Here is a 12916-nt window from a genome sequence, read left to right on the forward strand (position 1 = left end):
ACTTTGTAGATATCATGGTTGAAGAGTTTGTTGAATCTGGGCCTCTGGATCTGTTTATGCGTCGGAAGAGTGAAGTTCTGACAGCTCCTTGGAAATTCAAAGTTGCCAAGCAACTTGCAAGTGCGCTAAGCTACTTGGTAAGAAGGCACCTTGACAAAAGCATTGCCTACAGCTGCTGCAATCTAATGCTGCAGAGATTTCATGTGCATTAGTAACTAATGTCCTTTCTCAGGTAGTGGGATGGTGCATTGATACTTTTATATTCATTATGTTGCTTTAAATAAGGAAAAAGGCTCTCAGAGCAGGTGATGAGCTCCTCTTTTACCAGCCCGCCAAACTGTCGATGTGCTTGCATTTGTCACCAGCTCTGGTATGTGCCTGGGGAATCTGTCGCAGCTTCCCCCTTCTGCAGTATGCTTTTTGTGAAAAAAGAATAGAATGTCAATATTTTTTCCAAAATGCTTCAGCTCTACAAATACTTAAGTGTGATCAGGATGTTTCCTTACTCTTTCTTTCCATGTTTTTCTCTAGGATAATTTCTTCCAAGCTGTATTCTTGGTTTTCAGCTTGGAGTATTGTACAGTGATCCCCTACACTATAGGCTCGTTAGAGCACTCGCAGAGCACTGCTAGCTCATGGCACTCATTACTCTTTTCCTCCCTTGCTGTAGGAGGATAAGGATTTGGTACACGGAAATGTGTGTACTAAAAACATCCTACTGGCAAGAGAAGGAATTGACACTGAATACGGTCCTTTCATAAAGCTGAGCGACCCAGGAATACCAGTGACTGTGCTGACCAGACAAGGTACGGGACAGGAATCTGATTTCTCTCTTCAGTGTCACTGTGGTGGGGAAGGGGAGAGGAAGAAATATCATTTCTACCAGCTAGAACTGGCTCTAGAATAGAAGTAATCAGCTTTTGTGAATCTGAAAAGTACACGGAAAGTAAAGGAGTGTTGCTGATGGTGGGTGCTTGCATTCATGTTTCTTAAAAAGTCATGTTAAATTTAGTGAGACGGTGCACAGGGAATCTCGGTTTCTGGATGGCTCAAGGCACAAGCTTGTAGGAGCCACAGAACATCCTTCTGAGAACAGGGATTTGAGAATCAAGATTTCCCTAAAACTGGACAAATGCTGCAGCTTTAGTTTAATTTTTTTAGTTAAACAGCTGTTAGGCTAGAATAATTAAGGTAGAAGGCCGGCTTTTTTAGTCATTTGATATTAACTCCAAAATGCTTGGATTCTGTGTTTTATCTAAGAATGTGTCGAGCGAATCCCCTGGATTGCACCCGAATGTGTTGAAGACTCCAAAAATTTAAGCGTTGCAGCTGATAAGTGGAGTTTTGGCACAACACTGTGGGAAATCTGCTATAACGGAGAAATACCACTGAAAGACAAGACGTTAGCAGAGGTAAAACTACGTTACATAAACTTTACCTTGACATCCCAGATCCATCCACTTTGGCACTTGAGTTTCCATACCCAGCTTGAGTTGCTTTCAACTTACGTGAAAACCAGCTCTGCTGGACTCAGTAAGGCGCTGCTCCACCTAAATTGCCACGGGTTGCAGCGGGAATTCTTGTCCTTACTATAAAAATTGCTAGTTATTGGTTCAACCTGACCTTGTTGGTGATTTTCAAAACTCAGCATAGTAACAATTAAACAGAACTTCTGATGCTCTCGCACCCATCCTTTTCTAACCCACGTGTCCAGTTATAAACTGACTGAAGTTCTGCATAAGGGGACCTCGGCCTAAGTTCCAAACGTGCTTTTTCTCGCTTGAAGTTTTGCTGTGTTGGGAAGGCGATGGAGCAAGGCAGCTGCTTTTCGTCTGAAGGAAGTGACTGAGTACTTGAGTCACTGCCTGAGTTGTTTTAACAGGAGGTAGCTGACAGGAACTTGCTGCCCTGGCTACAGTTCCCTTCCTGCACGGTGTAGTTCTGCAGAGCTTAGAAAATGCGTGAGCCCACCCTCATCCCATCTGCGCCGAAGCTGGAACTTTCTCAGGGGTTGTGAGGAGCAGCCAGTATTGGGGTGTTTCCTTGGCAAAGCGTTTCCACGTGGCCATTTGTCCTGGCGCATAAGTAACGTGGCAAACCTGGCAGAAAAATAACTTCTGAAGGGTGAAATCTTCAGGGCATTTTAGAAATTTCATGTGTTCTAAGTGGTTGCTCCGAACTGCACCAGATCCAGCACAATAATAATTCTCTACTGGTAGGAGATGGTTTAGTTACTGCTGAAAAGGAGGATTTCCTCGGCAGAGTTAAGTAACAGTTCACAATGAGTTAAGAACCCAACGGTCCCGTCTCCTGATGCAGAACAAGGGTTTATTAAGTTAAAGGCTAAAATTGACGCAGGAGTTTCCATTTGCACCTTACAGAAGGAGAGGTTCTACGAGGGGCATTTTGTGTTGACAACGCCATCGTGCAAGGAACTAGCTGACCTGATGAAACAGTGCATGAACTACGACCCCCATCAGAGACCCTTCTTCAGAGCAATCATGAGAGACATCAACAAACTGGAGGAACAAAGTAAGGCCTGGTTTTGCTTCTCGGCTGGATCAGGGAGGGATAAGGAAGGTTGGTTTATTTGGCCGAGCTGGGCACCGTGCAGCAGCGTTCCTCTGGGTGTGTGGCTGTACTGACAGGCGCGTTGTGTCCCTACAGCAATGGGACTAACCCTTTCTATAGGTGAGCGCAAATAGGGTGTGAGTGTTTAATTCATACTGAATGTACGGTGTAAGTTGTGTTGGTGTTACCGCCGTTTCGTTCAATGGTCCGTGTTTTATACAACAGTTTAAGTTAGTTTCATGGCCGTCTTTGAGCTCCGTGACATTTCCATAGGAGTCTCTCAGTTTCCTTTGAAATTACTACAGAGCAACTAACAGGTGATCAGTGTGTAGTAAGGGCAAAATTTGACTTCCATACCTAGTACAAATAATCATAGAAGCTGAATGACTACTGCAGGGTGGGAAGTATGTCGAGAGAAAACAAAATCAGAACCTGGAAGAAGACCCAGTGAGCAACCCACAAAGTGAGGGGGATCAGCAGGTGATGGACTAGCACGTACAACCAAAGGAATTCCCTGTCAAGAAGTAGGCAGGATTTAAATAAAGTTCTGACCACGGGGATAGAAACACATTCACAGCAGCAGACTGAACGTGAGCAAGGATGCCTTGAAGTGTCAAGACCAAGATGTCCTTACAGGAATCTGCCTGACCTGGGACACTTTTATATTTTTTCCACTCCCAGATCCCGATATCGTCTCAGAGAAGAAGCCCTTTACAGAGGTTGATCCCACACTCTTTGAAAAACGTTTCTTGAAAAGAATCCGTGATTTGGGAGAGGTAAGAGTAACGTCAGATACAGAACACCGCTAAGTGTTCCTGGGGGTGTTTACACTGTGTGTACCTCCTGGGTCACAACAGGGAGATGTGACTCGTAAATGCCCCAAACAGTGTGTCAGCGGCACTGTGGCTCGCGAGTGTTGTGATAAATAATGCTATCTTTTTCTTGTACAATTAGGGCCACTTTGGCAAGGTTGAACTCTGCAGATATGACCCAGAAGGCGACAATACAGGGGAGCAAGTGGCAGTTAAATCTCTAAAGCCAGAGAGTGGAGGGAACCACATCGCTGATCTCAAGAAGGAAATAGAAATCCTGAGGAATCTTTATCATGACAACATTGTCAAATACAAGGGAATTTGCACAGAAGATGGTAAATCTTCATGTATAATATTAATAGTGTACGCTAAAAGGGTTTTGCTTTGAAAATGAAGCATTTTAAAAAGCAAAACGGTCTTAGTTCAGTCTCAGGGGTTTAGATTTTGTCTCCATGGAAGCAGCAGCAATGTATCTCTCAAGTCCCTCCTCCTGCCCGTTTGTGTGCGTAGCTAACTTAGACGTGAGCGCCGTGTTGGTGTTCTCACCAAATCCATTGGAAGGAGCGAGCCCCTGGGCAGGCTGGCGGTGTCTGATCCAGGAGCGAGCCGACTGGTGCAGCTGGGTCGTAACCCTGTAAACCCAGAGGTCGTTATTGGAGGCATACGGTATTGTTCATAGAACAAAGCTCTATTGCCTTCTGGTTTTGCCTTTGCAGTAGTGATTGTTCTGAGTCAGTATTTGAAAACTTTTAAGTTCAGTAACTGCGCTGCCAGAAGAGATTGTCCCTGGATTGGTGCAGTGACTGATAATGGGAGTTAGCAGTTACCATGGTCAGACACGAGGCTACCGCTGCTGTGGGCTTGTACAGAAGTTACTGTGTTAATGACGTGTCTGCAAATGAAACGCACCCTCTGTTTTCAGGAGGAAGTGGGATTAAACTCATCATGGAATTTCTTCCTTCTGGGAGCCTAAAGGAGTATCTCCCACGGAACAAGAACAAAATCAATCTCAAACAACTTCTCAAATACGCTGTTCAGATCTGCAAGGTGAGCCTGGCACCAGAGCCTTCCTGCCACTCTTTGATTAGTTTAATATTTAATTTAATGGGGTGGGGAGGGGAAGAGGGGCTTGCTTGATGAACAAACCCATTCTCCCTTCTTTGTCCCCAAGGACCTGAATCCTAAAGCAGTCTCCCTTGTGCTTCAGGTGCTACTGGCACAAAGATCAGCCAGGGAATAGTTACCAGCTTCCCTTGCATAAAAGTTTACTAGGGGAAGAAGTTGTTCCTACTGCAGAGGTTGAAGTATTAGGGACGGCCCTTAGAAAGGGTGTGCTGGCAAGAAGGGAGGAAGGAGCAACGTGCAAGTTAAACTCAGCCTTTGGGTTAAAGGGGGGTGACAGAAAAAGGACCCTGGAAAGTGCCAACAGAGGGAGAACCTGCCATGGGAACCTGGATAGAGCATTATCACATGAGCAGGGGAGCATTTGAAGGAGAAGTTGGAGAAAAACTGTGACTTAAGTTTTGGCGAAACTCCCATGAAAGGCTTTCTTCTCTCTCAGGGAATGGACTATTTGGGCTCCTGTCAGTACGTGCACCGTGACTTGGCAGCAAGAAATGTCCTTGTTGAAAGCGAGAACAGAGTGAAGATTGGAGACTTTGGTCTCACCAAAGCGATCGAGACCGACAAGGAGTACTACACTGTCAAAGACGACCTCGACAGCCCTGTTTTTTGGTAGTAACTCCTTTTCTTTAACCAGACTGTGCAGCGGGATAACGTCCCTGCTCCTGTAGACTGGGGCTTTTAAGCTTCATGAAGATTTTTCCTGTTTTGGTTAGAGGCCTAAACAAAGATACAACATCAGAGCAAGGAAGAGGCACCTGGTAGACTATACTTACCTGCTCTTGTGCTGTTTATTTCTTCCTGTGCTTCGTGATCCGTTTTCCCACAATCTTGGTTTTGTCTCCTTTAGTTGCACAGTTGACTTGCTGTGGGACAGTTGTACCTTGTTTACTGCTTCTGTGGAACCCCGGGCCCTGTGGGCACATCAGTTTATGTACAAGGACTCTACAAACGCAGAACATGCCTCTAGTTTGGTTTTTTTTTTTAAGATGCGTACAGGTTGTGCATGTATGAGTAGATCTGTGCGGCTCAGAATAAAGTTTAACGCCCTTGTGTTGTGTCCCCAGGTATGCTCCAGAGTGCTTGCTTCAGAGTAAGTTTTATATCGCCTCGGATGTCTGGTCGTTTGGGGTGACACTGTATGAACTGCTGACCTACTGCGATTCCGAGTCCAGTCCCATGGCAGTAAGTGGTTGTGAAAGAAATTGCTGCTCAAACTGCTTAAAGCAGATTTTTAAATTTTTTATTAGTAGTATTTTTGGAAACAAGAAGTGGAAGGAATCTCTTGATCTTATGAAAACCACCCTCCTGGTTGTCTTTCACTAAAGACCCTGTGCAGAGATAAGCTGTGGTGACTGCGTGTCCTGTGAGGAAACTCTATTTATAAACGTTACCGTCTGTTTTCTCATGTGAGGGTATGGTGCACGGTCTCTGTACCACAGGCATCTACTGTTCGCTTTCATTCTGAGATTCAAGCGTCATCTTAATGTCAAATTGGAAGGGCCTGGGTTTGTGCAGGGCCAGGGGTACGCAGCCGACTCCTCTCTTTTCACAGGAGTTCTTGAAAATGATCGGCCCCACGCAGGGACAGATGACAGTAGCACGGCTGGTGCGGGTCTTGCAAGAGGAAAAGCGTTTGCCACGTCCGCCCAACTGCCCAGAGGAGGTAAGGGATGGATTTGATAATGGTGTCCTCCTTCCTTGGACACTAAATTAGCAGCAAAAGCACCACGTGTTCATGGCTGAGTAGGCTTGGCTAATCTTGGTAAGAAAACCTCCAGGTGTGCTATTAAAAAGGCATTTCCAGGCTTTTTAAGCATTATTTTAAAATGGTTTTTGACATTGACATTCCCAAGTTCACGATGTCCCTTCAGAGGGGTTAAGAACTTTGCTTTAGTGTCTGGATCTCTGTCAAATTCATTCAGAGTCATTCTGGTTTTTGAAGCCCAGAGTTCCTGCGTGTGCAGGAACCCAGACGCACCTCAGTAGGCTCTCGGTTAGCAGACCCCAGCGCACAGCCGGGAGTTGACCAAACCCTGCCCTGGGGACGGGCTGCAGACCCACAGCCTCTGCTGGAGCCGCAAGCCCGCAGAAGGCTGCAGGGAGGCGAGGGGCAGGACGTTTCTGTTCGCACGCGCGGCTCGGCGCAGGGCAGGCGGCTGCTGCTGCGAGTTGCGAGGACAGGGAGGCGAGCGACACGTGCGGGGCAGGAGCCCTGCCCTGCAGAGCTGCCACGACTCTGCATCAGGGCAGAGCGGAGCTAGGGAGCTGCCTGTCCCCGCCTCTGAACCAGTACGGCACCCAGCGGTGAAGGGCGCTGTGAGGGCTGTTAAACCAGTCATTACCGAGATGCGCACAGCAGTGATTTTGATAAAACATCCATTTCTGACACTGTGATGAAGCTGTCGCATCGTTTTAAGCTGTCTACACTCCTGCCTCAACTGTCTGTGCTGTCACACACACACCTTCACGCAACGCCAACCACCCCGCAGGTAACAGCCACTTGCCAATGCTGATCAACGGCTGAGGCATGTTTCCGTCAGTGTTCTTCACGTCACAGAAGTGGCAACCTGTATTTACTGCAAAAACTGATGGAATGTTTCACGCGTCCTTTAAAAATGTTTCTGGTTTTGTTGTTAGGTGGACCAGCTGATGAGGAAGTGCTGGATATTCAGGCACGATGAACGGACAACCTTTCACAATCTGATTCAAGGATTTGAAACAATTATGAGTAAAATGTAATTATTTTTTTTTATCTGTCAGTACTTAAATGTGTCTCAAATGCCTAAGACCTTTTGTTTTTTTTTTAACTACTGTAATTTGTACTCTGACTGTGCTAATGTGTTTAAAGGATTCTTTTTCCAACAGTTTTCCTTTTCAATTTTAGTCAACAGTTGGATCAAATTAATTAAAAGGTATGGCAGAAACAATAGCTTCAACTCCTTTTGCTGCTGTTATTGCGAGGCAGTTTTATCCTTATCTGTTGATGGTCTCATCACAATTTGAACTGCCTTGAGGAACATGAACTGAGAGAGTGATGTCAAAAACTGCTGCAGCTCTCTGTGCAATCTGTGGCATTTAAACCAAGTCTGCTGTGCACGCTTATTCCTTGGTATCTCAACTAGTGAGCGTAAGAGGACTTGATACAATAATTGAATACTTTTTATGGGGTTTTGAGGAGGTTTTTAAAAAAAAAAAAGTTTGGCTGACAAATATCCTTATATTTGGCACTTAAATTTTAGTAACAAAAAAAACCCAACTCTGGCATAAAACTCCAGAGGAGATAAAATAATCAGCTCGTCTTGACCAGCCTGCAGTTCTGAGCTCTTACGTATATTTTTAAAAGAAAAAAATTGCTTGACTCTCATGTTCAAATAAACTAACCAACCAAAAGCATGGGTTGGCATGTATAGTTACGCATTTCAGTGAGAAACCCAGTTTCTGGATAAATGTATTTGCCTTCCCTGGCTCGGCCCTCCCCCCCATGACACAGCTCTGCCCGTTCATGGAGCTGCTGGAGCTGTGAACACAAGCCTTTCCCACTCACACCGCGAGCGCACTACGGTGCGGTGAAACGTGGACGGGAAATTAATTACACGCGTTGGGGATGGAAAAGAAAATGAATCTACGGAATGTGGGGGAGCACTCCCCTAAGAGACTAATTCTTGAAGGAGAGGAGGGGGCGGGGGGGGGGGGGGCAGCATCCCGAGGAGGGGAGACCACCACTCCCCCCACACCAAACAGCCTTTTTGTTACCAGCGGGTGCACGTCCCACTTGGCTCTTGGGTCAATGATTTCTTGGGCCAGCACGTTAAGGCAGTTTAGCAGTTCCCCTCTAAAGTCGGTCATTTGGCCTACGATGAGGATTCTTTAAATAACACCATGGGCCTTTCTTTAATTTGACTTATGAACTCCAGCCATCCACTGGTGCAGGATTCAGTTAAGCGAAGGGGAAGCAGCGAGGCCAGGCTGGGACCTGGCGCGTTTTTGCTGTCAGGACCAGATTTAGCGGTTGAGGTGTAAGCCAGTCAAGCGAGCACACTCCGCTCCTGTCTTGAAAACGTGTTGGGCTTTGATGAACAGTGGTTTAACTGGAAACCTCCTAAAACTTGGGCGATAATGCTTTTCCACAACACCGGGATTTTGAAAATGCTTTGAGGACATAGTTCTGGCAATAACAGAAAGGTGTCTTTAAATATATATATATAAAAAATTGTAATTATGAGCTGGAAGAGGTCAGATTTATTTTTACAGTATTACTTGTTTTTTCTGTATGTCACTTATGATTTAAATCTATAAGCACTTTGTTACTCTTTATACAAACAAATTAATAAAGTTTTTTTTTTCCTCCGTGTGCATAGCTGTTTTAATTAAAAAGTTAAACAAAGATTTTTGAATGTAGCTTCCATAGGAATGGTGATCAGAACATGCTCTCCTCAACCACCCTTTCCCTACATTAAATAATTACTTTAAGGGTAGACCAGAGAGGTTCTCCTCCCACAGAAATCCACTTTAAATGCGTACCAACAATTTATTTTGATTGAAAAGCATAACAAGTTGAGAAAGTTGCATATACAAACAGTTTGAACAAAATATTACAAGTGTGTAGAATCCCAGAAAAGCTCCTCTACCCTGTGCTGCTATTTGGCTGCGTGGGCAGCTGCTGCCTGCGGGGTGAGTGCGACCAGCTCCGCAACCCAGCCCCTGAGGGAGGAGGGATTGCAATTCTGCCTTGGTGGTGGTTGGGGTTTTTTAAGCTTTGAAAATATGTATCTGATCACATCACAAAGCTTGAAAGTCAGAGGTTTTGTTTTTTTTTTTTTTTTTTTTTAAAAAACAGTATTGAGAAATGGCGTCAGTCTTACTGAGCAAGTTGAAGTTTGAAGGACCTGGGGTCTGGCCCCAGTGCGAAGTGAATTAAGTCCAAACGAATGTGCAGCAGGATGCCGCAAACCCCACTGTCTGTCCCAGAGGGCTGGCTCATAATTTATCTGTCGCAAACATTGATTGCAATAGTAATGATTTCTAAGGCTTCAGCTGCAAGGATTGAGAGCAGAAAAGGACAACTCTGGTTAACCAGAGTTGCTTAATAAGCTAAAAATACAAAGTCTTTTTTTTTTAAAAAAAAGGAAATAACTACAACTATGGGACACAATGTCTGTGTGGTGCCAGCTGCTCGGCTGCAGAGCAGCCAGGTCTGTGCTGGCAGGCAGGCTGCTGCCCTACACCTGGTACAGCTGAGTAAATAGCTTTTCCTTCTACTGAGAGTCGTGCAAAGGTAACGGGTGAGAAGTGGGGCTCAGAGACAGGACGCTCTGCTCTAGCAGGCTTTAGGGTGCAGCATGTGTCAAAAGTTAAGATGTTGGGGAAAAAAAGAAAACCCCAAACCCCAAACCACCCTGCAGTGAAGAGCAGGAAGGCAGGATTAAAGCCAGCATTCTGCTCTACGTCAGGCAGTGGGGTTCTGCTGCCTTCAGTTACCTCTAACAACGGGGGCCCCCCCAAAGGTGCTACCAGCAGCCCTGCCTTACTGACACGCGTGCCTGGGGAAGGCACGTGCTGTTTTACACAAATGGAGTCACAAACTAAATACTTTCTTCTGCAGAAAAGCTGTGGATTCTTGGCCTAAAAGCTACTTCACTGTCCAAGTATCCGCATCAAATTCAATATTGCAAGGCAGCACACAGTATAGCAGCTTACTTTTAACAAACATTTATTGAAAAATGTCACAGAGGCTCTGGTAATACATTTGGTATATCTCCATTCCAGGATTAAGAGAAATATTAAAAATATAAAGGCTGTAAATGCGGAACTCTTAATCCTGGGGGAGGGGGGAAAAAAAAAGTGACACCCCCCCCCCACATATTCTAAGTTAAAAAAAAAAATAAGAAAAAAAAAAATTACGATCAAGACTTCATCTTTTAACTTCCTCAGCCTGAGGACTAGAGAAAGGATCAGCATTCCCTCCTCCGTGTTTTATTGCTTTCAGGCAGTAAGCTACCAAACTCACCAAGTGACTTTGTCAGCTTCAGCCCACGGTTACGTTCAGTGGCAGACGACAAAGGAACCACCGTCCCATCCTTTCAGAAGGTAAGTCAAAAGTCAGACCGCTGAGAAACGGCTAACCGCGTAGTGATACGTACCGTTTCCTCGGCAAATTTGCCCGATAGGCGCTCGCTCCTCTTGCAATATTTATAACCCACACAGAAAGAAGAGTTATTTTTCTGAAGTTAAGGCAGCAATAAATAGCAGAGGTACAAGAAGCCTGCCTTCACACCCTAAGGCAGGAGTGATTATTTAGGTCTCAATAAACACGTTTTTTTTTTAGCGAGGATTCTGCGTAACGTACTGCAGAGCCCTGAGGCTGCTGGCCAAGGTACTCCACGGGGCCAGGCTCTGGGGAGGAAATGAGGTACGAAGAGCCTCGCTTCTCGCTTCTTGGTGGAGCCACCTAAGGACAAGAAGAAAACAAGTGACACATGATCCAGAGCAAACAGTGCCAATAAATAAAGCTCCACTCTGGGAATTACCAAGGATCGGGAACCTGTAATCGACTCCAAAGGGCCGACTCCATCGGCTTTACGGCCCTTCTATAGACAGCTCATGAGTCAGCGTTTGTGCCCTTTCCCTAAAAACCAACCGTAAATGCACTGGTGCCCCACCATACGCGCCTGTTTGTTTGTGAGGACAAAGGGCTGGCTGGGCCAGTGGCCCCGCTCCATGGCACACGGTTCAAAAGCAGTAGTGTATTGGCCATGCTACTACCCTGCAGTGCCACAGCAGCTCCAGCCATGTTCATCCTTTAAAGTAAATCAGCAGTGGGCCACCTTTTGGTCCTCTTTCTTTTCTCTTGGAGAGCTGGATGTGTTAAACTGTCCTGGCACAGCTATCAGTGCAAGTCAGCTGTTGAAGGACTGGGTTTCCAGCCATGCCAAAGCAGGTTTGTGTTGCAGAGTACAGGTAACCAGCTGCTGCTCGCAGGCGTGCGTTTACACGTGGTACCAAAGTGAAGGAGAGCCCAGTAATGGTTCTTTAATCAAAACTGCAACCAAAATGCCTCGCTCCAATACAGAAAATCCTGAGAGGTCCCAGGAGGGGTTTCTGGTGGGGGGACAGGTGGCCTAAGGCTGCCCCACCACCAAGGGCTCCTTGCTACATGAGGCTCGGGTTCAGCTCCTCTCTGGGCTCCATCAGAGCAGGACGCTGCACTACCCCGTGCCCCTACAGCACTAGAGGCTGTACACACACATTAGAGCCCACTGTCCTAATCAGTGCCTCTCTATCACGCTCTCTTTCCCGCCACGTGTCGTTAATTTCATTACCAAATGGTGTAAATAGTTGCCTTGTGCTAAAAGCCTGCAGCATCTGCCCTGTAACAACCACCTGAACCTGCTTTCGCCCCATCCCGCTCAACCACGCCGCAGACCCTGGGTTAAGTCTGGCCCCTAGATGGGAAGATTTGGGCTTTTGGTTCATGTTGGAGTGAATACTTCAGAAACCTTAACATGTTTCACAAACCGGGACACTAATTCCTTAACTCAATCCAAAGAACAGCCGTGCCGACCACACGTCCCTGAGCTGAACGCTCAGATTGCCCTCTGCTAAGTCCAACGCCATGTCCACTTGCCATTATCACAAATAGGAACCTGCGTGAGGAAAGACGTTTAGTGTGTGTCCCCCCCGCACTTCTAACAGCCGTGGGGATGTCACACGTGCACGGTGACCCTCCACCACGTCCTGGCTCGCGTGGCAGAGTGCAGCATCACCACTGGAGGGTTCATCCAAATCTCTGACCGCGCTCCTCCTGAACCTCCGAAATACAGCTCACAGACACAGGGAAAAAAAACGGGTTGCAGGGTTAACGCGAGCGGGCACACACACACACAAACACGAGCACACACTCTTAACCAATACAGAGGCTCGTGGGGACCCGCCTGCGTGCCCTCTTCGCTGAGATTTATCTTTTGATTCTAAGAATGAGAAAAGCATCTCGCTACGGAGGCAAACCATACTTCTGTTTAGTCTATGCCATGGGACCGCTCCCGTTCTGCCTTTTATGGCATCTGACATTAAGACAAACTTTTGAGCAAGCTGTTCAACATCACCTCCACAGACAAGCTTTCCTCTTTGGACTGGAGATAAACTGAAAGGTATTAGCTAAAACCCCCGGCTCTCTCCTTCTCTTGTTACAATTTCACTTGTTTCCAGTCATACTGGAGCTGTTAGGAACCCGAAAACTTAATTTTTTTGCTGCGCACAGCTGGAGGCTTCACAGCCCGTGGCACTGTGTTCAGGCCTTGGCCATCTTTATCTGACGACACGTCAAAGCCAGCTCCAACCAGGCACTGTCTCCCATCCAGAAGTCACCAAGTGGTACAGTTGCGTGTTCCTCCTAAATCTCCTCCAAGAAA

The 12916-nt window shown here is 46.3% G+C and overlaps 2 protein-coding genes across 14 annotated transcripts in view; one reads left to right on the forward strand and one right to left on the reverse strand.

Annotated features, from left to right (window-relative positions):
* Positions 1 to 7437, forward strand: part of JAK1 (Janus kinase 1) — a 59764-nt gene extending 52327 nt beyond the window's left edge. For all 3 annotated transcript variants that reach the window (XM_075759179.1, XM_075759181.1, XM_075759180.1), the window contains 11 exons: positions 10 to 137; positions 671 to 806; positions 1261 to 1412; positions 2382 to 2532; positions 3253 to 3347; positions 3526 to 3718; positions 4306 to 4430; positions 4945 to 5117; positions 5573 to 5690; positions 6061 to 6171; positions 7146 to 7437. In XM_075759179.1, coding sequence (XP_075615294.1) covers positions 10 to 137; positions 671 to 806; positions 1261 to 1412; positions 2382 to 2532; positions 3253 to 3347; positions 3526 to 3718; positions 4306 to 4430; positions 4945 to 5117; positions 5573 to 5690; positions 6061 to 6171; positions 7146 to 7247 — 1484 coding nt within the window. In that variant the 3' untranslated portion in view covers positions 7248 to 7437. The remainder of the gene's footprint in view (positions 1 to 9; positions 138 to 670; positions 807 to 1260; positions 1413 to 2381; positions 2533 to 3252; positions 3348 to 3525; positions 3719 to 4305; positions 4431 to 4944; positions 5118 to 5572; positions 5691 to 6060; positions 6172 to 7145) is intronic.
* Positions 7438 to 10201: 2764 nt separating this feature from the next.
* The window catches only part of RAVER2 (ribonucleoprotein, PTB binding 2), a 36194-nt gene continuing 33479 nt past the window's right edge, over positions 10202 to 12916 (reverse strand). For 6 of the 11 annotated variants that reach the window (XM_075759194.1, XM_075759185.1, XM_075759187.1 and 3 more), the window contains one exon: positions 10389 to 10956. In XM_075759194.1, coding sequence (XP_075615309.1) covers positions 10810 to 10956 — 147 coding nt within the window. In that variant the 3' untranslated portion in view covers positions 10389 to 10809. Of the gene's footprint in view, positions 10957 to 12916 lie in introns of all 11 variants that reach the window. The other 5 variants (XM_075759193.1, XM_075759191.1, XM_075759192.1 and 2 more) reach the window with 1 other exon arrangement.

This window comes from Balearica regulorum, chromosome 8 (genome assembly GCF_011004875.1).
Source record: "Balearica regulorum gibbericeps isolate bBalReg1 chromosome 8, bBalReg1.pri, whole genome shotgun sequence".
Taxonomy (NCBI): Eukaryota; Metazoa; Chordata; class Aves; order Gruiformes; family Gruidae; genus Balearica; species Balearica regulorum.